Source organism: Miniopterus schreibersii (assembly GCF_964146895.1).
Source record: "Miniopterus schreibersii genome assembly, chromosome: 14".
Classification (NCBI taxonomy): domain Eukaryota; kingdom Metazoa; phylum Chordata; class Mammalia; order Chiroptera; family Miniopteridae; genus Miniopterus; species Miniopterus schreibersii.
This window is the reverse complement of record NC_138114.1, coordinates 14,163,951-14,190,753: the sequence shown is the minus strand read 5'-3', so window position 1 is coordinate 14,190,753 and position 26,803 is coordinate 14,163,951. Positions and strand designations below refer to the sequence as shown.

Sequence of the window (26,803 nt, the reverse complement as noted above, 5' to 3'; positions counted from 1 at the left end):
GTCTAACTTCTTTTATTAGTTTATTCATCAAGACAGCCCTGGGTTCAGGCCAGCTCCGGGAACCCACGGGTCATTGGGAAAGGGACCTCCAGGGGACTTTTCCTCCTGGTCCAGTAGAGTTTTCCAGATCATAACACCGTCAACAGGAGCAGCCACGGCGCATTCAGCAGGAGGTTTTCAGGTTTCCCCAAGAGGCAATTCCCAGAGCCAGCCCCAGGGGCTGCACTGGCTATAAAATGAACATCTAAACTGTACTTCGAAATGAAATGATTTTCTGTTTGCCATATGAGGTTTGTGATTGCCTCTCAAAAAGCATTGCTTCTATTGCTTTTACGGCCGGGTTCAATTTCTTATTTAGTGATGTAATAAAGGGGTGATTTAGCACTGGGAGCAAGGACTTCCGAATCAATGAGCAGATGTATCCCTCATCCGCCGCGCACCTCTCCCCGCGACGCCGGGCTCATTTCCTGATTTCCAAGCCACCCGCACAGTCCCCCAAACTGGGGACACAAGCACAGCTGTTTCTCTCTCTTCACCCTGGAGTCCCCAGCCCTGCCGAAAAGAGCAACCCGAACCCTACTCCGGGATTTCTCCGGACTCTGGGTAACTTTTTGTGATGAAGGGAAACACACCTGAAAGCTACAGCTTGGCCTTGGGGACCGAGTGAGGAAAGAACAGGAGAAAGAGAGTCTTACCTTGTTTTAAGGATATTCAGAAACTGCAAGATTTCTGAAAACTGGATCAGTCTGAGAGCTCGTAAAAATCTCAAACCTGGAGAGAGAAATGAAACAGAGGCACGTTATTTTCAGTGCACAGGGTTCACGTCTGCACCGTGTGACTTACAGCTGCCAGGGGCGACAGGAGCTGAAGCTCTTGCAGAAGATTCGGCTCTGCGCACCTGGGACACAGTCCTTCACCCTGATACTTGGCTGGTTTATTCTCAGCTGCTAACGGGCTCTCATTACGGGGGACTGTTTGGAGCCACTGTGAAGGAGGGTTTGGGGGGGAGAGCCCGGTTAGCGGGGTCTCTCACGTGTCCACCTCTGATCTGAAGCAGTTTCCAAGTTTCCTTGTTGCCCGAGAGGATTTCCTCTCTGAAAATTACTGGGAGTAGCTCAGCGTAACCCTCGTAACCCTTCTGCTAAGAGCAGATTAGGAACAAATGGGATAACACGTCTTTGACGGATTTTCTAAAATCTTCATCTTCAGTCCCGGTACAGTGAAGAATACGGCCCACGGCATTATCTGTTTTCTAGGGTCTCACACCCCGTAACTTCAGGATTCAACACTGATAATTCCATTTCTTCGAAGTGTAAAAATAATGTTTCTCCTTTCTAAATCAGCACCCCCTCTTGGATGGAGAAAAAGAGCCAGTGGTTCTAAGTGGTAGGAGAGAGAGGGAGACGGAAGGATACACAATCAAGGATGAAAGAAAATTCACATTATTGTTGTGTTTTAATAGCCAAGGGCAGGGCTGGCAGCGTGGCTCAGTAGATGGAGCATCGGCCCTCGCACCAAAGGGTCATGGGTTTGATTCCTGGTCAAGGGCACCTACCTGGGTTGCAGGTTTGATCCCGGGGCCCGGTCAGGGGTTGTGCAGGAGGCAGCCAATCGATGTGTCTCTCTCACATCAATCTCTCTCTCCCTCCCTCTTTCCCTTCTATTCTCTCTAAAAATCAATGGAAAAAATATCCTCAGGTGAGGATTAACAGACAGAAAAAATATCCAAGGGCAAAATATATTTCTGCTGAGATCTAATTCGTGAGTCAGAAACATTCTGAGTCCCGCGTGGGTTTTAATGCGTGGCTATCATGCAAGAGACGGGCTTACTCATGGCCACAGCTTTGAGACACATTCAATGTCACACCCTCTCCCGAGGGGATTTTCTTTTGCAGATTCCTCTAAAGCATTTCATTCAGTGCCCCACATGCTGTGTGCTGCTGAGCGCCGAGTCGGCTAAGTTGTTGACAGTGGCGAGGCTTTTTCTGCCCCCACGTGTGAGGCAGTAAGGGGGCGTCTAAGGCACAGTGGTGGGAAGAAGCGGTGGTGAGTCACCAGACACCCAGGATGAATCAAGGAAAGCAGACAGATCCACAGTTTCCCCTAAACAGCTTTACAGTGGGCCCAGTAGGAGTGCTCCTTGTTCAGACGTAAGGTACCCAGGAAAAGCTAATTTAAAGCCCAGGGGGTAAAGGGGTTCCCACTGCACAAGAGGGAAAAAGGGTTAATGGATCACAAAGAAAAGTTCTCATTTTGAATAGGATTTTACCTTCATGAACAAAAGTTTTTTTTCAGAAAACATTCCCCTTCTATTTTAAATGCTGTTTATATTACTTTTCTTAAAGGAGACAGTACAGATGAGAGGGGATGTTAATGAAATGAAAAAACTCAAGAGTCCAAAACAGAGTCCTAACGAAGCTGATGAAAGGTTTAACTGCTGAAAACGGATCTAATGCAGCGGACAAAACCAAGCAGGCATCTCAGAAAACGGAAAATAAGGAAAAGGGAGGGAAAAAACAGGAAGTTTAAGAAAAGAGAGATGGGGAGAAGACCACAGAGATGCAGCCTGTGAGTAAAATGCCTCCAAAGGGAAGTACAGGCGAGATCACATGTACGGCCAGGACGTAACAGGAATGAACTTTCTAGACATGAAAAAATGACTCGTGGTTAACAGGTAAAACGGACGGTGGCCAGCTCTTAGAAACCAATGCTGTGAAGTACGTGATTTCCCCCCCTGTAAATATCAAGTATTAAATTTAAAAATAAAGTGTCAGGGTGGGGAGAGGGTTACCATTAATGCAACTAAGATCGCATCATGTAGCAGTAAGTTTTAAATGGCGATCGAGCAGCACTCAGAATTTTAGGACAAGGAGAGTCAGGCCCCAGATTTGTACATCCAGCCAAGTAGTTGCTCAGCAGTAAAGGCAACAAAAAAGATTTTTTCAAATAGCCAGGGTCTCAGAAAATATATAGCTTGTGAGAAAGCATTTTCAAAGAAGTTTTCAAGCCCTATTCACCCAGAATGCGTAGCAGGAGCTGGAAAGTGTATTTTTGTCAAATTCTACAGTGGTCCTGAGCATCTAGCCCAACCTAGGTGGCTGACCTCACCCCAGCACCATGGTCCCATGCTGCTGGGACACAGAATAATAAATTTAGAAATTTGGGGAAGAGAAAGACTGGCCATGGTGAAACCAGTCAAGGACACAAGGATTCTTTAGTAATGTATTAGCCACAGGTGGTTTCATTCTGAAAATCTATGTGTGCATGTACATACGGTGTCCCAAAATATGTATATGCAGCTGATAGCTCAATTGATGTTTCTTTCTTTTCAGATTTAACCCATTGGAATTAATAATTATTCAAAGTGTGATACATTTTTGGGGGGCACCCTTTATATTTTTTCATTATGAAAACAAAAACAGAATACAAATGATCTAAACTTCTAACTGGATTTCTGTCTTCTTACTTTAAGTGATGTGTTTGCTTCCTCTGTTGTTTGTTGGGAGCTTGCCACTCTTTAAAGTGACTCACAAAAATAAGAGAATGAAAGCTTTTCTTTTCACTGAGGTGTGTGAAAACAAGGATGGGAAAAATGGATGCATCAGCCACACGGTCCTGTACCTGTGCCAGAGGGAAGCTGTAGCCTAGCTCTGAGCAGTTTGCCAACAAAAGCAAGCAGGGAGACACAATAAGATGAATAATGTATAAAAGAGAAAAACAAGCTGGCTCTTGGGGCGGAAACCCGAGAGAAATGTCCCTGCAAAGGGGCCCGGGGGAAGCAGGACAGAACGAGTGCAGACTGTTTATTTGATGACCCGTGCCGGCCATTTCCATGGCATTGGGTTTCATGAACACAAATGAGTTAACGAAGTTCTACAGGGGTTAAAAAAAACAGTTGATGTTTTATCCTTAGATCAGGCCAGACTATCAGGAAAAATGGTGGCCTGAAGCATGTATCTTTCAGGCCACAGTTGACAACAGCTCCCTAATTGCTTTCTGCCCTGTGGCCTATTCTCAGCACAGCAGCCAGAGCGGGCCTGTTAAAAGGTAAAATGGATCACGTCACTCCTCTGCTCAAAGTCCTCTAATGCCCCCATTTCACACAAAGTCAAAGCCAAAGTCAAAGTCCTTCAGGGACCTCAAGCAAGGCCACTCCCATTTCCTCTTAGCCTCCTTCCCCTCCTCCTACTGCTTGCCCTCTGGTCTGGCTGTCCTCTTCAGTGATCCTTGACTGTGCAGGCATGCTCCTGCCTCAGGGCCTTTGCACACGCTGTCCTCTGGGCCTGGACACTCTTGCCCAGTTGTCCATATGATGCACGCCCCCTCCCACCTCTTCCAGGTGTTTCCTCAGTGTCACTATCTCAGTGAGGCCTTCCTGGTTACTCTATCCAAAACTGGAACTCTCCCCTCACTCGCCCCCGTCAGAGTAGACAGTTATTAAGGAAAGAGAAAGGAGCAAACTAAGCCTGACAAAGTCAGGAACCAGCAGCTTCACAGTCACCCCAGGGAGTAACCAGCATCCTTCTGGACAACAGGACAACATCCTGTCTAGCCAACCAGGCAGGGCAGACAGCTTTACAGCCATGGCGGGGGTGGGGGGGGAGTAAATGGCCTCTTTCTGCTGGATTAATGGGGGAAGAGGGAAGTGGTGAGGGGAAATCCCTTTTACAAAGCGTATGCACAGTAGAAGCTATAAATGATGACCACAGAAGACGGCAGGCACTAGCCTGGAAAAGCCTGGAAGAAGGATGGTTGGATAAGGGCTCAAGCCCCTAGAAAACCCGGGAAAGAGGCTGACTGGCGAAGGGCACCGGCACAGGCCCGGGACAGGCCAGGAGACGTACCGGCAGTTGGAAAGAAAGCCTGCTCTTTCCCAAACCCAGGGAAATACATGGAGGCTTAGCAAGGCCTTCAGGGCAGCTGCTGCCCACAGCCTGCCCGCGCTCCCTGCCTCTCCGAGAGTGTGCTGTCACTTGTCACTTTTTGCTCTAATAAATCTTGCTGCTATCGCTAAACTCCTCCTACATGGGTGTCCCTGAAGTTCTTTTTCCGAGACACCGCAGAGGACCCCATTTCCTCCGGCAACACCCCAGCTCTTCACTTCTCTTGCCTGATTGTCTTTGCTCTTTAGCAGAAGCCCCATGCACCTGCTTTCTTTCCACGTAGCCACAGCATCAGCTCTACGAGGGGAGGGGCTGACGTCCTGTCCATCGCTGTGGTTCATATGCCTAAAATAGTGCCTGGCAGTAAGGTGGATGCTCAATAAATCCCAGCTTGAACTGAAGAATAAATCTGACTTGAGAATGAATTAGACGGCAGAGGTCTCAAGGCTAGACACTGCATTCGGAACTACGCATTGCTTCCTGAAGGGGAAAGCCACGGGCTCTGAGGTCAGGGCTGATGTTCTTAGAAAATAAAAGAGCAACCCAACCAAGGAAGAGCCTTGACCGCTGGTCACTCTGCTGCACTCAGAGAGGGCGCCGAGGAGAAGGGACAGCAGCTCAGATTCGATAAGCGAGGCTAAGAGAAGAGGGGGTAGGATGGTCGATGTAAGTAACAAATTATTCATCTTCTCGGCTTTATACTACTGCATTCTTATTATGTATCCCATATAAGTCAAAATCTCTGAAATAAAATTACTTTCTAGGGAGAGAAAATGGCTGTAACAGAGTTGTGAACAACATGTGTGTGTACCAAAAAACATGAATTGTGCCCCCACAAAGGTACCAGGCCCAGATGGTTTTACAAGTGAGTGCTTTCAAACAGTCAAGAAATAGTAAACCTCCCTACATAGTCTTTGATTCCATAGTCAATTTTTATTATACAGTGATAAAAATAGATTTTTCTCTTTTTCTGTACTCTATATTCGTTTAGAAAGCTGGCATTAGCTGAACACAGATAGCCTACACATTTAAAAAAAGGCACCTTCATTACACGAAGGACTAAGTCTAAGAATCCTAAATAAAACACCAGCATCTCATCTCATATGCACGACTATACTACACGAGTAACACAGAGGAGCTGTGGCAGATGCAGGGTGCAATCCAGATCCAGTCTTCAGGGATCTTTATTCATCCCAGCTCCTAAAGAGTGGCTTCACCCAAGGTTATGCCCCTGCCAGAGGCGGCCTCCCAAATTGGTAGATGTGGGGACAAAGGCCTGCTGCCTTGCCTCAACTTAGGACAACTCTGAAGGGCCATCCAGCTGCAGAGATCTCCGTGGGACGGGCTGAGGCCTCTGGTGCAGCTGGGGCTCAATACCTAGTTGCCTTCTCTCACTGACACAGATGGCCGTTAAAACCTGCCCTGGAGACCGGAGACCACAGAACTAAGTGTTCTGATAATACATGTGGGCACACTGGTGGTGCTCAATAAATGGTAATGTCATCATAGGAAGCTAATTAAAACAGCATAGGGTTGTATACAGCCCCGCAGAAAAGCCAACAAGACAAATAGAAACACACACACTATATAGTGTAATTGTTATTTTAAATTATTGGTGAAATGATGATGTCGACAATCAAGTACTACTGAAGTCTACTATTTTTAATTACTCCCCACATGCCCAAACTTTTAACTGTATCTTATTTAATCCATAAAACAGAAGGAGATAGTTAAGGATAAACAGGCTAGAGTGTCCAGCATACAATTTGTAAGCAACAGAGCCAGGTTTCAACCCAAATTTGTCTAACTCCACAAGCCCAAGCTTATGATCTCTGCCCTGGCACAGACACTGGCCAGCTTTCAAGCATCAAGCACGTTCAGCGCTGTGGTCATCTTGCAAACTCTCCCAACAATTTCTATCAGCATATAAATGCCTTTGCCAACATCCCCACTGTATTAAGTATTGGGGGGGGGGGCGCGGACAGGGGGAATGTAAGAGCCCCAGTTCGATAAGCTCCAAATACGGGTGCATCGCTATATTTTATTCTGCTTTTCTATGTTAATAAAGTTAATTATTTTTCATATAATTATTAAGTCATTTTATTTTGTTCCTTAAATAAATTGGCCTTTGACAGTTTACCTGTGTGTTCATCTTTTCTTATTAATATACTTAAGCTCTTTTATAATGAGGATATTATACGTTATACGTTATCTCCCACAGTTTAATTTTGCTTAGTTTTTTTCCCTAAGTCTAAAAGTTTACTTACAGTGAGTTTTCCTTTTAGAATTCTAAGTTTATTATATGGTCAAATATATGTCGTTTCATCACTGTTTTGTTTTTTTCAATATTCAAAAATGGCTGCCTCCAACATAAAAACAGATTTTTTTAAGGCATCTACCTTTTCTCTTTTAGGACAGTGGTCCTCACCCTTGGCTGCACATTAAATCACCTGGGAAGCTCCAAGAATTACCGATACCTGGGTCTCACTTCAGCCTCAATGGACCTGGGCTACTGCCAGGCAGAGAGTGTTGAAGCTCTGAGGTGATTCTAACAGCCATGGAGGGTGAAAAGCATTGCAGAATTTTTTCAGTAAATGAGCAGATAGTACATACCTTAGGTTGTGCCACAACTTCCCACTCCATTGTAAAAGATATGTAGACAAATGGGTATGGCTGTATGCCAGTAAAGTATTAGTCAAACAAGTAGACTATGGGGCTTAGTTTGCTACACCTGCTTCAAAGACCTGCTCTTCAAATTTCATGTGTATACGAATCATCTGAGATGTGATAACACTCAGATGATGGCTCTGAGGGTCTGAGAGGGGGCCTAGTACTCTGCATTTCTAACCAGCTCCAAGACGTCACTGCTGGTCAGAGACTGCACTGTGAAAACACAAGGCTGCAGGGCAGTGGCTCTGAGTCTTTGTTGCATGGCAATCACCTGGGGAGTAAAAGACAACACTGATGCCCACCGCCCCCAGATACTCTGATTTAATTGGTTTGGGGTGCAACCTGGGTGTCAGAATTTTTTATAGCTTCCTAGATGATTCCAATGTGCAGCCAAGCTTGGGAACTACTGGGTTAGGGTATCTTTTCTCCTTTTAACATCTAGCTTGTTAATCCATCTTGATATATTTATTTATCATGGTTAAGAGTGGGCTGAAGAGACAAAATTTTAATCCAAAAATAAATCCAAAAAAAGTGAAATACAAGCAGCAAAGTAGGAAAAGGGTGAAAGTAACTGATCAGTTTACGTGTCAGAGAAATATTATAAAAAAATAAATAACAGCAATGATCTAAAATTAAACTCTCTAGATGATTCCACGTGGAAAAGGAAGGTAGGAAGGAGGGAGGGCAGTGGAGTATGGACAACGTGCTAACGCTCCTGTCTTGCTTCAGGGAAAGATACTGTTAATTATTCACATTAACAGAAAATTTTAAGTTTCAGTATGTATATCAAAACTTAAGAATGTATTTGGAATTATATAATTCCACACCTAAGGGGGAAAATGAACAAAAAAAATGGTCAACCAACTAAAGGAAAAGAATTGTGAAAAAGAATAGCAAAAAAGCACATTAATTAGAAAATACTATTGCAACGGTAAAAAGAGCCCAAGTACACTAGTAAACACAACAAAACCGAATGGGATAAACTTGTCTATGAAAAGACAAAGACTCTGAGGCGGTGTACAAAGAGCAATCATGCATCCCAGGTGCGTGCTGTTTGTAAGAGATACAACAGATACAACGAAAGCAAAATAACAAAGTTAGAAATGAAAATATGTGCCAGAGAAATGCTCAGCGAAAAAGGCAAACAGAGCAATGATGACACCAAATAAGGTGGCAGCTACTGTGAAAATGTATCAAAGAAAAAGAGTAATACTTCATGTTGATAAAGGAGCAACCCACCAAGACAATGAAACAGTGAAGGACGTTATACACCCACGAATATACCTGAGATATATATACGACAAAATCTGACAAGAATGCAGCAAACAACAAACGGGACAATGTCACATCACAGTGAGACTCCAATGTTCATCTTCCGGGAACTAGGCAAAATATAAGCACATACGTAGAATATTTGCATAGCATTTAATTCCTTGTGATAAATTCATAGATACCTATCTGGATGGACGGACAGATAAACACATATTATTCGGTAGACTGGGAACACTAGCTTAGTAACACCAGTCTTTATGGTACTGGTCCTTCTCTTCATACTTGGAATTTAATGAACAAACTGAACTACCACGCAAAATAGAGACAGACTCAGAGATAGAGAGCAGACAAGGCAGCTCTGGTGGGGGGTGGGGGGGATTGAGAAAAAATGAAAAAGAAAAAGAGAGAGCTCGTGGACATGGGCACCAGTGTGGTGATTGCAGGGGGAGGTGGCAGCAGGCATAGAGGGGAGAAATGGTGATGCAAAAAATTAAATTTAATTAAATTAATTTTTTAAATAATAAAAGAAATAAAAATTTAAAAATTATAACACTAGCCTGTAATAACTTTAATACAATATCGAATTGTCACAAAAACTGACTGTGTATTAGGCCAGAAAGAAATTTCACCGAATTCCAAAATGCAGAAATCATACAGGCCACATTTACCACAAAGCAACAGACAGAGAAAACCACGAAAGGAGAGGCAACATCAACTATATTATATAGAGAAGAATTTAATATACGATAAAAAAGTCAGATCATAAAGCAAAAGGGAGACAAGCATTATGCAGCAATGATGAAACAATTAACAACGGGAATCCATTTAAAGAGTCACCTCATACCATAACCGAAATTAAATTGAGATGAATTAAAATTAAATATAAATAATATATTATAGAAAAACTGAAGAAAATGGAATTATATATTTATTAGCCCTCTGCAGGATTTCTAAACTCAGATGTGAAAGGAATCATAAAAACTTTTAAATATCAGATCAGCCATCATAAAAAATATCAAAATTCTATATGTCAAAAAAGTAATGAAGATAATAACCTAGTGGAAAAGTAATTTAATCAAATATGATATAATTAGGATAAATTATTTGTAATGTCAAAGCATGTATGTAAAATATATCACTAGTTCATGAATAGGCAAAAAAAATCATAAGCAGGCACAACATGGAATAGAAAAAATAAGTAGTAAACAATCATTAAAAATTATTTTACTTGGTTGAAATAAATAAAATGCATATTATACAAAATTGCAGTAACGATCTGTTTATTCTACTTAACTAGCAATATATTGAGTTTTGCTTACTAGAGATGACTGCAGTGAAACAGTCTTATAGTTTGATGGTGGAATTGTGAATTGATACAGCATTTTTCAGAAAGTAATTCCACATTATAAATCGAATTACCATTTCTGGGAATATAGCTTAAGAAAATAAAACAAAATATGAAAAAAACGCTACAGGAACAAAGATGTTTATTGCAAAATTATTCATTAAACAGGAAAAATAGAAAGCAGCTTAATCTTTAAAAATAAATCTTCTTAAATATAGTCCATCTTCTTTATGGGATATTATACAAGTTCGAAAAATAATGTAAAATGAGAAAATGCTTATGCTGTAAGGTTAAGCTGAATTAGTAAGAGAAAATAGAATGGTGCTTACAGAGGCTGAGGGGTGGGGGGAGGAAGTTAGTTAATGGTACAGAGCTTCAGATTTGCAAGATGAAAAAGTTCAGGAAACTGGAGAACAACCATGTGAATGTACTTAACACTACTGAACTGTACACTTTAAATGGTTAAGATAGAAAATTTCATGTTATGTGTCTTTTACCACAATAACAATAATAGCAAATTGGAGACTTTGAAAAGAAAAAGAACTTGGAAATAAAGTTCCAAGAAAAAGAACTTGGAAATAAAGTTTTCTCTAGAGAGAAAACTATGAAAATATAGGTATATGAAAAACAAAACTAGAAGGAAAGCGTAAAATGTTAAAAGTGGGTGTGTTATGGAGAAAGGGGTTTTGGATTTCTTTAATTTTCCCTAGTTTTTAAAATTTTCTATCATACATTAAAATTTCTATTTCTTTTCCTAATTTGGGGCTGCTGTTGTTATCAAGTCAGGACTGAGTGCAGGTCTTCAGGCTCTGTGCCCTGTGCCCATATCAAAGATTCAGTAACCTGAGGCCAGCAGCTCCAGGCAGGGAGGACCCCCAGCCACTTCTATCCCTTCAGAGGGTCAAACTTGGCACCTGGGACCTGGGTAATCAGGTTAGGGTCATCCTGAGAACTAAAGTCATGACATTTTAGCAGAGGTGCTGGACAGGTGAAGGGATTTGGGACCTCCTTCTCAGATGGAATCAGAACTGCCGTATTGACAGAGACCAAGGGGTACACAGGTAAGTGATAAACCATTCATTGCTCAGGGTCCCATTATCCCAGAACAGAAAGGACTCAGGAGATTCCTGCAAGCAAAGTCCCACTGGAGACTGAGAAAACAAAAGCAAACACATCCCAGCCCGTGGTGGGAAGCCTGCCAGTGTTTCCCAATTTGCTGTTTTCCATTCCCTTTCACTCCTTAATCTTTAAATCCCAAAAGCTGAGAGGTTCTAATAAACCTCAGTCATTTCCAATCCCTCTACCCCCACACAAATTCTGAAGGGAAATTATTATTGTGATGTGTGACAAGGTCAAGGTCCTCTGGCCTTGCAGCCTGAGAGCTCTAACCGATGGCAGGAGAGAGACAGCACAGGGGGGTGTTCCCAGAATGTCCCCTGCAGCCAGCTGCCATCGCAGGATCCCACCTCCATGCCCAGCTTGGTCACTGACAGGTTTCTCAGCCCCAGCCCAGAGTGAATCAGGACCTGCTGATCTGTCCCCCACCTTATTCCAGTCCTGCTTCCTGTCTGACAGATACTATACATCAGTTGATAGTCAAACTGGAATTGTGACCCATTCATTCATTCATTCGTTCGTTCGTTCATCCATACGTGCCATGCACATGCAGTGAGTCTGCACCACCCACTCACTGTTCGATACATGAAGGCACAGGGGTGATGCTCCTGCCTTAAGAGCCTTTATTTGAATAGGGTACCCAAAAAGTAGAGAAACACATTTTTTAAAATAAAGAAGCCTTATTGATTTTACCTCTTCAATGTATATGAAATAACTCATCTTTTCCCTCTCCACTGCCAGAACCATGGTCCAAGCCACTGTCACCCCTAAGTTTGCCCAGGAGCTTCCGAGCTGGTCTTCCTGCCTCACTTTATTCCCCTGGCCCTCACGCCCTCCACACTGTGTCTGCTCCTCAAGCACCCCCAGCTCCTTCTCGGCTTAGGGCCTTCCTTTCCATCCTTTTCTGGAACGGTCTTGCCCTAAGTCATTGCAAGGCCGGCTGAACTGATAGCTCAGAGAGATCACCCCTGGGCCACCATTCCTATTATCTTTGCAGCATGTATTACTGTCTATAATGAGCATGTATTACTGTCTATAATGAGCATGTTTTACTGCCTATAATATTATTTCCTTGTTTAGATGACCCTGCCTGATGCCCTCAGCAGAGCTCAGCTCCGCTGCAACAGGCGCCCCACGCCCACTCACCACTGCGCCCATCGCCTCTTAGGACAGGGGTGACTGGCACATAGCAACGCTCGCTATGGAGGAAGAATGAATGGAAACCCTTCGAAATAAATGTAAAAAAGAGAGCTGCACCACAAATTAAACCTGTGGTTTCAGTCAGCTGCTCAAGTCTTTCTCAGGAAACAGTCTCTTCTCTCTTAACGAAGCCACCACCCCTGCTCGTCTCTCCCCTGGCCTTTGTCAGTGCTGGATGTGACAAAGCACAAGGCAGCTCGCGCTTGAAGTGAAGGGAGAGGAAAGAGAGCAATCTGATCAGCAGGCCTAAGGTCACGGACAAGGAGCCTGAATATTTAGATTCCAGACAAAGTCCTTGCAGATGTTTCAGCCCCAAGAAGCCCTTCCTGTCAGCTCTGATGGAAAAGGCTGCCTAGGATTCGCCTGTCAAGTGTGACACACGGCTTTGCTGCACATGATCGTACAGTGCAGCGGTAGCTGGAGCTGTGCCTGTGCACATCACAGCCCTGAGCCGCTCCCACAGCAATCACACTTCATTCTGAAGAAGCCACTGCTGCCACGAACCTTGCTGGAAACAAGGCTTACTAGAATTGGGACTTTCAGGTCCAGAAATGTGCATTTAAGCCATTTATTTCAAACCTCTATACATTGTGGAGGCCCAAATAAAACCAAGCGTCTACTAGAAAGCAGTTGAGACAAGGCAAAATCTTCCCTGAGGATGTCTCTTATGATCTTTGCTGGGTGACAATAATGATACCACCCAAGTCAGGCTGGGCAACCTGTCCATGGCCCAATGTGAGGACAGAGAAAGCAAACTGAAAGGCACTGTTGTTACTGGGGGTGAAGCAGTGCCTCACTGGACATGGTTACCCCTTAATAAATAAGGAGGCTGCTCCCGTCTTGCCAAGCTTTCCTCAAAACTGCTGAGATATATTCTTTAATATCTCAAAACCATTCAGAGGCCCTGGAGACCAGTTACATTCATCTAAAGAGGAAGGAGAGGGTTTCTGCCTGGCCCAGCACCTCCAAGTTCAGGGGCCACCCAAGCACAGGGGACAGAGAAGGCCATCACCTATCCCTGGACATGCCCCGATATCCAGCCCAAAGGCAGGCCACTTCCTTCCAGGGTAGCCTCCAGGAATACAGGATATCGGGGGAATCAGGGCAGGGGTTAGGGGGGATCTTACCCCAAGAAGCACAAACCCTGCAGCGAGACACCAAGGACTGCCAGCAGTTCTGTGGCTCCTCCTCAGGAGCGTTGGGCCCGGACCTCACCCGGTAGCCGTCACGGAACAAATCGCCCAGAGACTTTTTGCGACGCCTGGTGGGCCTGGACACCTCTGTGCTGGTGCTGCTGGGCGGGTGATGGTAGACCAGAATCTTACTGGGGATCATGGCGGAGGCAGAGAGCTGGGCTGGGCTCCAGGGTCCCTTCAATTCACTTCTCTCACAAGCAGACGCTCTGCAAGGACCTGGAGGAACCTGGGTCCCTCTGCCCCACGCTGCAGACAGGTCCTCCTGTCCGGCACAGTGTGGCTCATCAGCATCTGCATCCTAGTGGGACTAACAGAGACTCTCTCCTCCTGCACCCTCCAGCTCACGTGCAAGAACCCAACATGCTCTGGGCACCAGGTGCAGAAGCACATGAGAAAGGCGGGTGGGAAGGGAGGGGGCAGGACTCTGATCTATTATGTCCTACTGGCTGATCACTCAGCTTCACTCTGCAAATTACCACATAAGCTCCTCTGAACCCAATGGTTTAGGGGGGTGGAAGGAAAAAAGGCTATGATTCCTCTAATCAAGAGATACAGAATAGAATGTGGAGAAGGCTGAAGTTTAGGGCCCACTGGACTATTAATTTTATTTTAGTCACCCTGTCTGAAAATTGAGGATTCACAGGGAGGACTCGTACAGCACATGATACCCAACCAGAGAGAAACACTGAATGGCTCCACTCCTCCTGTTCCCCCCACCACCACCAGCATAACCCCAATACACAAATCCTCTGCTAATCCTACATGTAGGACGGAGGTGGAGGAGGGACTCTGGGCTTTCCAGAGGAAGGGAGGGGACACTCTTGTTAGAGCTCCTCTCCCCACATACACACACTCTCCTGTCTCTGCCTCAACATCTCCTCTCATTACCAACGCCAATCCCCTCTTTCCCCCAGGCAATGCGTGTGAACAAAAATATAGCAGGGACAGAGAGAGGAAAAATAGTAAAAAATATAAGCAGAGAAATATCTGGATTCTGTAAATTGATAGTCAAGGCTTCCCTTAATTGGGCCCCCACCAATTTTCCAGTCTTCACACTGCCCTCCAGCAAAGCTAAAATCATCTGAAGAACTTTTCAGAGACAACAAATTATTTCTCCTTGTAGAGAATACTATAGTTAACACTATAGTTAGAACTCATTTGAGATGGATCACAGCCTTAAATGTAAAAGCTAAGTAGAAAGCCTCTGAAAAGGAACACAGGGGACATTGGGGTAGGTGAAGATTTCCTACCGCATGAAAGGCACTGACCCCCTCCCCCAAAGAGATTGATCAATTAAATGTCATTATAATTAAAAGTTCATCAAAAAACAATGAACAGTATTCAAAGATAAGTCACAGAGATTTTAATAACCACTTCACAGATGACTGTCCAGATTAAATAATATTTACGAGGCCCTGCACAGGGACTGACACAAGGCTATACTCAGCAAATTCTCCTCGATCAATCTACCAAAGTTCTCAGGCCCATGGGAACTTTGCTCATGGGCTATCCGATCATTAATGGGCAGCCTGGCCTCCTAGCATCCATAACCACATCCCCTCTGGTCTTCATGGAGCAGGCATGCCAGCTTCTCCATCACAGCCCATCCGTGTGGTCATGAGAGGTGTGGCCTCTGGAGCCAGACTGTGGGACTCAGATCCCAGCATCTCCTCTTACGAGTCACATGCTCTTGGAAAAATACTTCAAACCGCCAAAAGTCCCTGACCTAAAATGGGAAAAACTTCCCAAGACATACTTGTCACCCAAGAAAGGATTCTTAGAGTCATTTTTATAATTTAAAGAGAAATCTATAAAAAAGTATGCACACTTCAAATGAACTGGGGCTCATTTCTCTGGACACGTGTCTATTACAAAAGATTTCCCCAAAACATATCCACAGATCACACCCTCCTCAGTGTGCCCCACAGGTGCTACCCTATGTCGTCTGCCCTAAGGAACTCAATGAGGGTTTTATGTGCTCTGAAGGCCCAGTGTTGCCAACAGAGAGGGTTGTCCTTCATCTGCATCGCTGTGTGACAAAGCCTGCTCCTTCTCTGCATCAAGCTAGCTTCTCTCAGAGAGGGGTGGTGGGGAAAGAAGAACGTGAAAATATTAATCCATTCTTTAAAAAATATTGACCAAGCAATTAACTGACACACAGGCCCCTTCTGTAAAATCAACAGACACCCAATTCCTTAGATCCTGTACAAATTGATGGTCAATTTACTCAACTACAAATTTTAATTATGCAGGATTCTGGACCCAGAATGATGGGATTCAAATACCAACTCTGCCATTGTTTGGGAATGAACATGGGCAAGTTCCTTCAACTCACAGTGTTTCAGTTTCCCCAACTATAAAACGGGATTGCCGGGCCAGGCGTGGCTCAGCAGTTGAGCATCGACCTGGGATCCAGGGGATCGGGGTTCGATTCCTGGTCAGGGCACGTGCCCGGGTTGCGGGCTCGATCCCCTGTCAGGAGCATGCGGGGGGCGGCCGATCGGTGACTCTCTCATCATTGATGTTTCTATCTCTCTCTCCCTCTCCTTTCCTTTCTCTGAAATCAATAAAGATATTTTTTAAAAATAATAAAAATAAAAATAAAATAAAAATAAAACGGATTGGTAACAGTAACCTGCCTCACAGGGTGACTGTAAGGACTAAACCAATGATCCATGACAGTTAAAACTGTCCTTGGCACATATGAAGTGCTGATGAGTGCTTGCTCTACTATTACTAATATACTGAGCTAAGCACACTAGGGTTACAAACATGACTACCTATAAACCTGTCCTCCAGGAATTAACAGTCTTGTGGAACAACTCACAGTTGTATTTAGTTAGATAATAAAGATGACTGCTTACACCATTTTATTTTAAGGGAAGACCTGAAAATTAACAGTTTTTCGTCACTTGCCCATGGATGCCTAAAATTTCCACCGTGAGAGTAGCAGCATTAGACACAGTAAAAAAGACCTATGCTTCTGGCATCAGATAGATGTGGGCTTGAACCCTGGATTCCTGCCTTACGCACTGTGAGGACCTGGGATGGTTATATGAAACCTACAAGTTTATTACCACATGTAAAAAATAAAGATAGTAATTATGCCTCTAAGGTATTATGGAAATAAATAGATTTAACATACATTTTAATGTGCTTAACAGAGACAATATGCAAGTGCTCCTTCCTGGCCTCCTCCAAAGTCTCTGCACCCAGATCTAATGGTCTGGTCCCTATTAAAATGCATATCTGCCTAGGTACCATTTATCCCTCTGTTAGAAAGGAGGGGTCAGTGGTGGGGAGCAAATCTGTAAAGCCACCTGGGCACTGGGGAGGCAGCAGGTGCAGAGGACCGAGTAGAAAGGGGCAGACTGTGAAGCAAAGTGTGAATTGAGCCAACTTCACACATGGGCAAGTGATGGCCTTATTTTTAGCTGACAAGTCATCCAATGTGTGTTATTTGAAATGGGGAAAACAAAGTCAAGGGTGAACCTATGACCAGCCCCATATTACTTGTACTATAATTTATCCCCTAAATCCCAGAGCATTTCAATCAAGTGCCTCCCCACACACACTCTTACCCTTCTTAAAACTGGAGACCAGAAACCTGTTGCGTTTGCATAGGCCTCAAATTACAAGGGAAATGGATGTTTTGCTTTGGTCCCCGGTTTGACTCTTTAAGAAAATGTTGCCTAATCTGTAGTTAGCGTGCCTCTCCCATCCTCCCATCCCGCCTTCCTCCCTCCCGCCCATCCTTCCTTCAGTTCTCCTCTTTCCCTCCCTTCCTCCTAAGAACTAATCATCCAAGGGGAAGAACAGACTGCAATTCGGCCCATCATTCCTTTCCCACCCCCCCATCACCAGCTAGTGTCACACTGAGTGTCACCAAGGTCTTGGTCCCTGTAGTTTCCTTTCACTTCCAGAGTAGCAGCCTCCGTCTGTCCTGGCACAGCATGTGTGGTATTAGAGACCAATGAGTCCATCATTTCCTCCTCTTGTCCCCAAAGTGAAAATCTGAGCTCAAAGAAGAGAACTGGAATAATCCTCCCTAATCCTGCTTTCCATGCTGAGCCCCACTGGGAAGCTGACACATGGCCCCGAGCTTCCCTCCCGCCTGACATTTGGATCCATAGGGGACAGATGGCAGTCTCTGGTTTGATTCTGAGATGTGTCCCCCATCTACTGCAGGGAGGAGCTGAATCAGTTTACACGGTTCAAAGAAAAATAAAAACAAAGCCCATATATTATATCGGAATAAACTAGGAGAGGGCCCCCACCAACTGGAGGTAGAGGGGATGGGCGTTGCCAGGCACCTGCCAGCATCAGGACAAGAGAGAGGCAAAGCGAAGCCCCTCGGGCATCAAAATCAAGGAGGCGCCGTTTTAAGGCGGACCCTACCTTCACAATGCCCCTAGAGGGAATCCCTCCTTAAATTTTGCACCCTGTGTCTTTCTCTGGCCTCACCCTAGTCCCAGCCCTGGCACCTGCAGTGAATCTACCACTAAGTTCCACTGCGAAGTCAGCTCAGCATTTTCTGTCACCATGTCATGAGATATAAACATACTAGGTTAGATTGCTGCGAACAGGGAAGATCTATAAAGTCGATTCCGAGATCAGCGTTATCCTAAAATTAAATTCAAGCAGGATTTTTGTGCCAGTGGCTTTGAATAGAGACTGAGGCACACAGTGAATTATATCTTCAATTACAGTTTACAGAGAACGGAGGCCTCCTGCAAACGGGCGCCCCTGATTTAGCGCTCTGTAAGGGCAGAACGCAGAGCACTGCATCTTATGTCAGGGAAAACATTTTCGCAGGGGCCTCCGGTGCCGCGGGACTTAGCCGGGTTCAATTCTGATGCCCAAAATTAATCTAAGGTCAACTCAGAGGATGAAAATGAAGTGTGCGCTTGGGGGGGTTAATTTACCACCAGGTGCACCTCAGCCGTGTTTGGTTCTGATGCTCTAGAATACCAGGGTAAAGCTGGATAAAGGAAATCGGGGTCAGCAATCTTTTTTCTGTAAAGGGTCAATCATAAACATCTCGGGCTTTGCAAGCCATACAACCTCTGTCAAAACTACTGGCCTTGGCCACTGCAGCATGAAAACTGGCCACAGACAATATGTAAGCAGATGACCTTGGCTAGTTCCAACTGAACTTGATTTCCAAAAATAGCTGGTAGACCAGATTTAGCCTGCAGGCTATAGCTCAATTACCTCACATTTGTTGACATTTTCGAGGGAGGAAGGAAAAGTGAATTTTGCAAGTTAGGAACACTCAGTGGTTCCTTCTGATTCCTGTAACACTCATGTTAACATCTGATGTTATGGGACTTACATATTTTTAAATCATTTTAGACTGTGAACTCCTGGAAGTGAAGGTTTCCTCTTTGTGTATAATCCGCAATGCCTGACGCAGCCATTAAGTCATTAAAATCATGTTTTTCCCTTTGTGAAGGAGGGTGAGTCATATCTTTGGTTTTGATAGGAGGGGACTTAGAGATCTTTTTAACCTAAGAGAAGAAAAAGTCTCTCCAAAAGGATGGATTGTCACTCACCCCCATGGACTTCTAAGAAATCCTGATAAAGCTATGTAACAGCATTAACCTTGCTCCGACCAAAAGCAAGTTAGCAGCTCCTGCTTTGTGATTCCAAAATCCTTGGCTCAAGGGCTTATTTCAGCATTTTTCCTGTAAATAAATGGCTATATAACTTCAGTCTCCTTCTGTTCATGTCCCCAGTGCCCAGCATAAGGAAGCATTCAATAAATGCATGTTGAAGGAGTGAGGAAATGAATATAAGTTGGGCTTAGCTCATAAACCCTTTGTTATGCTAACGGCCTTTGCCCACTGGTTCCGGCCGTGACAATATTGTGTCAGGCAGGCATTTGTGCTGTCGGGCTCCTAGTTCCAACCCGCATTACTGCTACCTAGTGAAATAACCCGTCTCCAATCTCAGCCTGCATCCTAACTCCAATTTGTCCCTGAGTACAGGAGGTCACTAATCCAAGTTTAAATGGCAGGTTTCATTGACCTGCCGGTTCCACTGGTCTCACCCAGCTCTATATACTGACTCTGAGTGACAGGAGATGAGGGCCGAAATCTCCACCTTAGCCCAGAACTAGTGTGGGAGGCAGAAAACCATCTGCCAAATGGCCACATGGTGACGGATTACGTCTCGAAAGTCCTTACAGCATATTACCTCGCTGATGAAGATTGATCACAGTTAAGAGGCGATGCCTGATCTCTAGGAAACAGCTCAGACGCAACAGGAACAATCTCACAGATAAGGCAAACCAGACTAGGAAAGCGCCTGCCGAGACATGATTTATGTGAAAATAAATAAGGTCAGTCACCGCTTTATCAGCAGCAGGGAGTGGGTGCTTTCTCCCAGCCACGGACAGGCCGCGGGTGTAAATGAACAGCACGCTCGCGAGGCGGCCTGTGCTGTTTTCTTTACCAGCGCTGAGCCCAGGCCTGCACGTCCGACCACCCCCCTACTCGGGACTCAGTATTCAATGTGGGGGAGACAGGCCAGCCCTTCCCACCTCTTCCTTCAAACGCTTCCCTTGTGGCCACTGCACTGACTGCATGAGGGGACAAGAGGAAAAATAAATGGGCGCAAGTTGCAAACCCAGTAAACAGAGAGGAAAAATACAGATGAAAGAAATGAGCCGACCAGCAGTAATAAGTGACTGCATCCCTGTTACATGGGCGGGCCCTTTCTGGGAGTCGTTAGGGCAGAAACACTATAAAACATGGTCTCAACTCTCCAGAAGCCGAAACGATAACAAAAAATAAGAGCGAAAATGAAAAACAGCAACTAAGTCATCATAATCACTTACTGGAACAGACTATGAATATCTTCAGTGAGGCAAGCAAGCAAAGTAGGTCCATGAGGCAGAAACCCGAGGGTAACGCAAAACCTCAGGTTGGGTAACACATTAAACTTCTTTTCATGATAATGCTTATGTCAGAACCGCTGAGAGGGACAAAGAACACAATAAAAATGCCTTAGGGTTTCTGGTGGCCGAGGAAAGAAGATCGGTGTGATAGTTTGAAGAACCTATGGGTTCCAGTGTCAGGAGCGCTCCAACACACCACGGCGCCTTAAACCAGTCATCTTAGTGATTCGGGTTTCTCATGGAAGGAAGGAGGGGAGGGAGGGGGGAGAGAGAAAGGAACTGGGAGTATAAGTAATAGATAACCTCTCATGTCCCTGTCAATCAAGCTTCTGTAACTGTATCTCTGTGCTTCGAGAGGTCACAGAGAAATAATATTTTAAAAATAGGCCAAAGAGGAAAAATAAGGCTCATTCTTACAAACTGAAACTTCTGTAGCTCCCCTATGACTATGAACACATGCTGCTGTTGTGGGTCCTGGCTCCTCCCTGTGTGGCCTCAGACCCGTCCGCCCCGCTGGACCAGGTGCCTCTGGATCCCGGGCACAGGCTCATTAAGATGCCGAATTTCTGAAGGATCCCACTCCCACCAGGATGATAGCTTTGGACACACTGTTGTATCTCAGTGGCCTCACCTTGTGGAATAGTTTCTTTTTAGAAATGCTAATTGCAGCTCATTAATTAAGAGAGATGCTATACTGGGCAGGAAAGTCACCGAGGCAGAGAATCTTTCAGCAAAGCATTTATCACAAAACAAAACCCTAAATGTAATGCATTTCTGTGTGGCTTAGAGAGCAGTGTGGGAGCTGATATCACAGCTCTGACTCAGGTCATCATGGGTCTGGAAGGCAAGCGTCTCCCAGGTTAGAAAGCGTCAAGAGTCCATCCTCTAAGAACTCGTGGGATACTATGGTTAAGGGAAGAGACTTTGAAGACAGGCCTGGACTAATTATTTCTGTCTGCTATTCAAAACAGAGCCTTCATTTTCATCTTGGCATAGCAGTATGAAGGACACTGCCAGGCACACACTGGGTGCTCAATAAATATGCTGATTAAATTTAAATCCTGGCTTTACCATTTATAAACTGGGACACAGGGTATCTTCTGTAACCTCTTGGAGCCTCTGGGGTTTAGTTTTTTTACTTCTTTTTAATGGGGTGTCTCAGTTTGGGTTCACCAGCAGCAGAACCCGAGTAAATAATTCAATTGCAGCTTGGCCGGCATGGCTCAGCAGTTGAGCATCGACCTAGGATCCAGGAGATCGCGGTTCGGTTCCTAGTCAGGAACATGCCCAGGTTTCAGGCTTGATCCCCAGGAAGGAGGGTGCAAGAGGCAGCCGATCAATGACTCTCTCTCATCATTGATGTTTCTGTCTCTCTCCCCCCCTTCCTCTCTCTGAAATCAATAAAGACATATTAAAAAAAAAAAGAATTCAACTTCAAATAGTTTATTTGGGAAGTGAACTCAGGAAACAGCAGTAGGGAGTGGGAACAGCAGAAAGGGATGGGAAAGAGGTCAGCAATGAAGAGTTCATCAAGCAGGTATCACTGGAAAACTAGAGCAGAAGCCCACTGGAGGCTGGGCAGCAGTGTAGAAGGTTCGAGCAGAGGTCTCTCCCTGAGTGGCGAGGACTGGAGCATCCATCCATCACCCCATAGTCATCTGGTTGAGGGGAGAGCTCATGCCCAAGTGCTTATGACCTGGACACAGGCCAACATGCAAGCCTCCTAGACTAGAGAAAACCCTGAGGCAAAGAAATGCTGATGCAGGAATTCAAAGCCCAGCCACCTGCGCAGAGGGAAGGACAAGGGGGTGTGGGGGGAGCATCCACACGGTCCACGTCACGAAGCACTAAAAGCTATCTCTCAGTTGTTAGGAGGCGTAAGTGAAACAGTATATGGAAAGGACTTATTATTACTGTTCTCCGCACTGTGCTCCACTTTCTGAGGCCTCCCTCCTGGGAGGCCACGTGCCATAGGAAAGCACTGTCCCGGGGGTTTCTGAAGACACCATAGGTCCAGAGGGATGCCACAGCTGGCCTTGGAAACTGACTGTGCACCAGCATATAAAGGCTCTGGGAATCCTTGCAGTTAAGAAACTCTCTGATAAAATCAAGATTTCCCAAACTCAGACCGAAGAATTCTCTTCCCATTATGCCTACCAAGTTTCTGCTAACCCCAAATTCCATGAGGAACATTCAGGAAGAGAAGACCTGATGCTGGTGCATTTTACCCAGGACAGCACTGTATAATTTTCAGCTCACCACCCAAATTCTGTTGCCAGTATATTTCCTTCTGCCACCGGGATCCCCTGATTTCGCCTCCTGTCTCAATGAACTCCAATCCGCACACTGATGATTCCCTACTTTTCATTTCTCAGGCTCATGCTGGTATTACCTTTCGGTTTGAAATGACTTTTTCTGGGACCCGTATGCATAGCTCATACCTCATACCTCCAACGAAAGGGCTCCTGCAATCTGCCTGAAGTTGGTTAGCAGTTACCAGGTCATATGTCTTTAATAGGCAGCATTACCTAATGAATGGGAGGCCCCAGTCCAGCTATGCCACTTATTAACTTCAAGGAATTAACCTTCCCAGCGTCATTTTATAAAACGGAAAAATGAGCCTAGGTCACAGCTTGTTATAAAGATTGAGAAAAACCCAGCACAAAGCCTCGAGCTCTGTGCAGCACACAGCAGACACTTGATGAATGTCACCTGCCTTTCAAATTTCCTCCTCAAACCACTCCCACAGGAATCCTAATTCACGTGCTCATGGACTTAGATACTGTCATGTGAAGAGAAAATGGAATGAGAGGGTAGGCATGTTGCCTGAATAATCCAAGCCACTCAGTGAATGTCTGTATCTATATCTGTATAAAGTCTGATCTCCAAAACGTGTGCCCGTATGTATTTACCTATCTATGTATTTACAGCCAGGTAGCTATACAGAGTGAGGGGGAGGGAGGGAGGGAGGGAGGGAGGGAGGGAGGGAGGGAGGGAGGGAGGGAGGGAGGGAGGGAGGGAGGGAGGGGAAAGGAGGGAGGGAGGGAGGGAGGGAGGGAGGGAGGGAGGGAGGGAGGGAGGGAGGGGAGGGAGGGAGGGAGGGCCCTGTATAGCTACCTATCTATAGGTACATAGATAGGTAAATATAAATATTTATGGTGTCAGCCAGGTATTGTGCTATGTACTGAGAAAACAGCACTGAATAAGTCAGAAACGATCCCAGGTTTCAAGGAATTACAGTCTAGAGGGGCAGACAGACTACACAAATAAATAATCAAAGTTACAAATTGCTATAAGTGCTCTCAAAGTAAACAGACTTCCCTGGGGGGCCCTTTAGACTGTGTGGTCAGACCAGGCCCTTCTAAGGAGGTGGCAGATCAGCTGAGAACTGATGGTGAGAATGGGGCATCCACAGGAAAGCAGGAGCAAGTGCCATCCAACAGAGGGAGCAGCACGTGTGGCCTTCTGGGGCCAGGAACTGGCAGGGATGCAGCCTGCAGTAAATGGGGCAGGGGAGGCCTGCGGGAGGCCAGGAGAAGGCAGGAGCCCTCCACGGCAGGCCTTGTAGGCCATAAGGAGCAGACTGGGTTTTAGTCTAAGAACAAGAAAAGGCAGGAAAGAGCTTAAAGCAGGTGACAGTCATGATCGGATTGAAAAGATCCCTGCAAACGATTAGGGATGAGTGTATTCTCAGAGCACACTTCCCGCCTGCTACTTACTGCTCTCCAAAAAGTATGATCCATAATAACAGCAAACACAGTGTCAGGTGCCTTTCTAAGCATTTTTTAAATAACTCATTTCATCCCCACAAAATCCTATGTGCGCTGGCTGTAGTTGTCCCCATTCTACAGATGCAACAATCGGGGCCCAGAGAGGCTAAACAGCTCGCCCAGTTAGGCGACGGAGCAGGGTTTCCTGGCCACACGAGGCAGTTTCTCCACTGTTACTATCTGAACTGAAACAGTACCAAGAAGCTATACAACGAAAGGCCTGGGGTGAGGACCTCACACTTTAAAAGAGTTAACCAAGGCTAAATAAAAACAGGAACTCTAGTTCCAGAAGAGAATGTTATAAAACCTCCACAAAATGAAAATAATGTAACTAATTTGCAAGGAGAAAGGATGTGGGAGGAAATGTACATGTGGTAATTTTCTCTCCTTTCATAGCAGAAAGCTCATCCGTATTACATCAAATTAAAAAATCAAGTTGAAAGAAAACATGACTCCTCCCTCATTATTTCTAAATTGCCATCTCCTAGTCGTACCAGCAAGTCTTTGGAACCAAAAGTTACCGAAGTTTAGCAGTTCCTCTATGTTTCTTCCCTTCCTTTCCTATGTTCAAATCAACTTAAATTTAACATTTTTATTTTTAAAACAGCATGTGTAGCCCTAGTCGGTTTAGCTCAGTAGTAGTGTTGGTACCTAAGTTGCAGGCTCTACTTCAGTCAGGGGGAAAGAGGGAGGGAGGCAACCAGTTCATGTCTCACTCTCACATCAATGTTTCTCTCTCTTTCTCTTTCTCTCTCTCTCTCTCTTTCTCTCTCTCTCTCTCCCTTCCTTCCACTCTCTCTGAAAAGCAGTGGAAAAAATATCCTCGGTGAGGATTAAAAAAATAAATAAATAAACAGCATGTATAACTGAACTCATTTTGTTGAATTGCTGTTTATTTAACATTTATTTATCTAACGTAGAGAAAGATGTCTTAAATATTTTCACCTACTGTTATAAAATTTTTACCTTGTTTGTTTTAATTTAATTGACATATTCTTTGTATTTTCTGTGTTGCTTTCATTTCTTTTGAATGACAACGTGTCATTTTTATAAAAATTATAAAAGATTTACTTTGAAAGTATATCATTAAGATGTCCAGACTTCTTTGACTCAATCCCATAAAACAAAATCTCCATGTTGGAATAAAATAAGATCCTCTTTATCTTGGAGGGATTGGAAGCAGTTTTATGGTTTCTAGGAAGCCATGTAGCGACCAAAAAATAAAGCCCCTTGTTCTGCTTTGAGCTAAGCCAAGGTCTCCAGTCAGGGCAAAGTCTGGGAGGTCTGAGCTCTAAGCTGCAGTGTCCTCCAAGCCCCAGTGCCTTTAATGGGAACAGAGTCCTGGCACCTTCTCTGGGACCAATGCAGTGAGCTCTGGGCTCTGTCACCTGCATCACAAATGCTCTAGGAAGGTCCTTCTGCTCAGCGATGAGCTGCCTCTGTTCTCGTTGCTTCTAGTGGGTGCCTTGTGGGTCAGGGGGAGGCAGGAGATGAGCCAGGAAAATTAAGGGTCTGATGTAGAGAAGCACGTGGGCATGTGAAGAAGTGTAAACAGGTCCGATACAGGGTAGTGATCAGATTTCTGACAGGCTCAGAGAAAACAATCAGGAATAACTGGAATGAGACCGAACAAAAGAAAATCATGAGAGAAGGATGTCAGGTCCTCAAGAATCTTCTTTGAGATGTAATGAGGGGAAAATGAAAAGGAAATAGGCAGAGCAAGAGAAAACTAATGATCTTGGTCATTGGTTTAGGATTAAAAGGTGTATTTCCTTTGATCTTCATAATAACTCCCCTAGGTAGCAAAGGCAAGAGTTCACCTCCTTTTTATAGGTGATCCATTCAAGGTCAACCAGACTGGACCACACTAGGTCTCTAGACTCATGTCCATGACTTTTCTCACCTGATCACTGAGCTGTGGGGTGTCCTCTCTTTCTCTCCCACCACTTCTCATGGAAGTAAGATCTGTATGACTCTGATATTCTCCACAAATCCCTCTTCTACAGGCCCTAGCCTGCTCCTAGCTCCTTCTCTCTCTGGTTCCACAACAGGGGTCAAGCTTACTTTGAAAGCTTGGTGGAAATTCCATGTATAGCCTAGATGTCCTGCATAGCCCCTTCATTTCCCAGGGAGAAAGGGATCCCAGGGGCAGGTTAACTTTCTTGCTCAGGTTTAATGCAGGTTTTGTTAGATGCCCAGGTATAATTTCAAGGCAAACAGTGGTTCAAGGTGACAGCTCTCTTCTGGGTAAGGGCAATAAGGAGGACTGTGTATTCTGAACATTGCAGCCTGGCCAGCCAATGTGTAAGTATAAATAATCCCCATACCCCCACCTGCGCTGCAGATACTGTGCCAATAACCTTGACCAACAGCACACCACCCCTCCTATCAGTGCAGGTTTAGGAGAAAGACATTATACATTCAAAATAATAACACTTTATAAACTTTCT

General features: G+C 44.8%; 1 protein-coding gene across 7 annotated transcripts in view; it reads right to left on the bottom strand.

The window, feature by feature from the left end:
- KCNMA1 (potassium calcium-activated channel subfamily M alpha 1) overlaps positions 1-26,803 on the bottom strand; it is a 659,358-nt gene that overhangs the window by 222,917 nt on the left and 409,638 nt on the right. For all 7 annotated transcript variants that reach the window (XM_081158532.1, XM_081158535.1, XM_081158534.1 and 4 more), the window contains exon 6: positions 696-771. In XM_081158532.1, the coding sequence (XP_081014658.1) occupies positions 696-771 (76 nt within the window). The remainder of the gene's footprint in view (positions 1-695; positions 772-26,803) is intronic.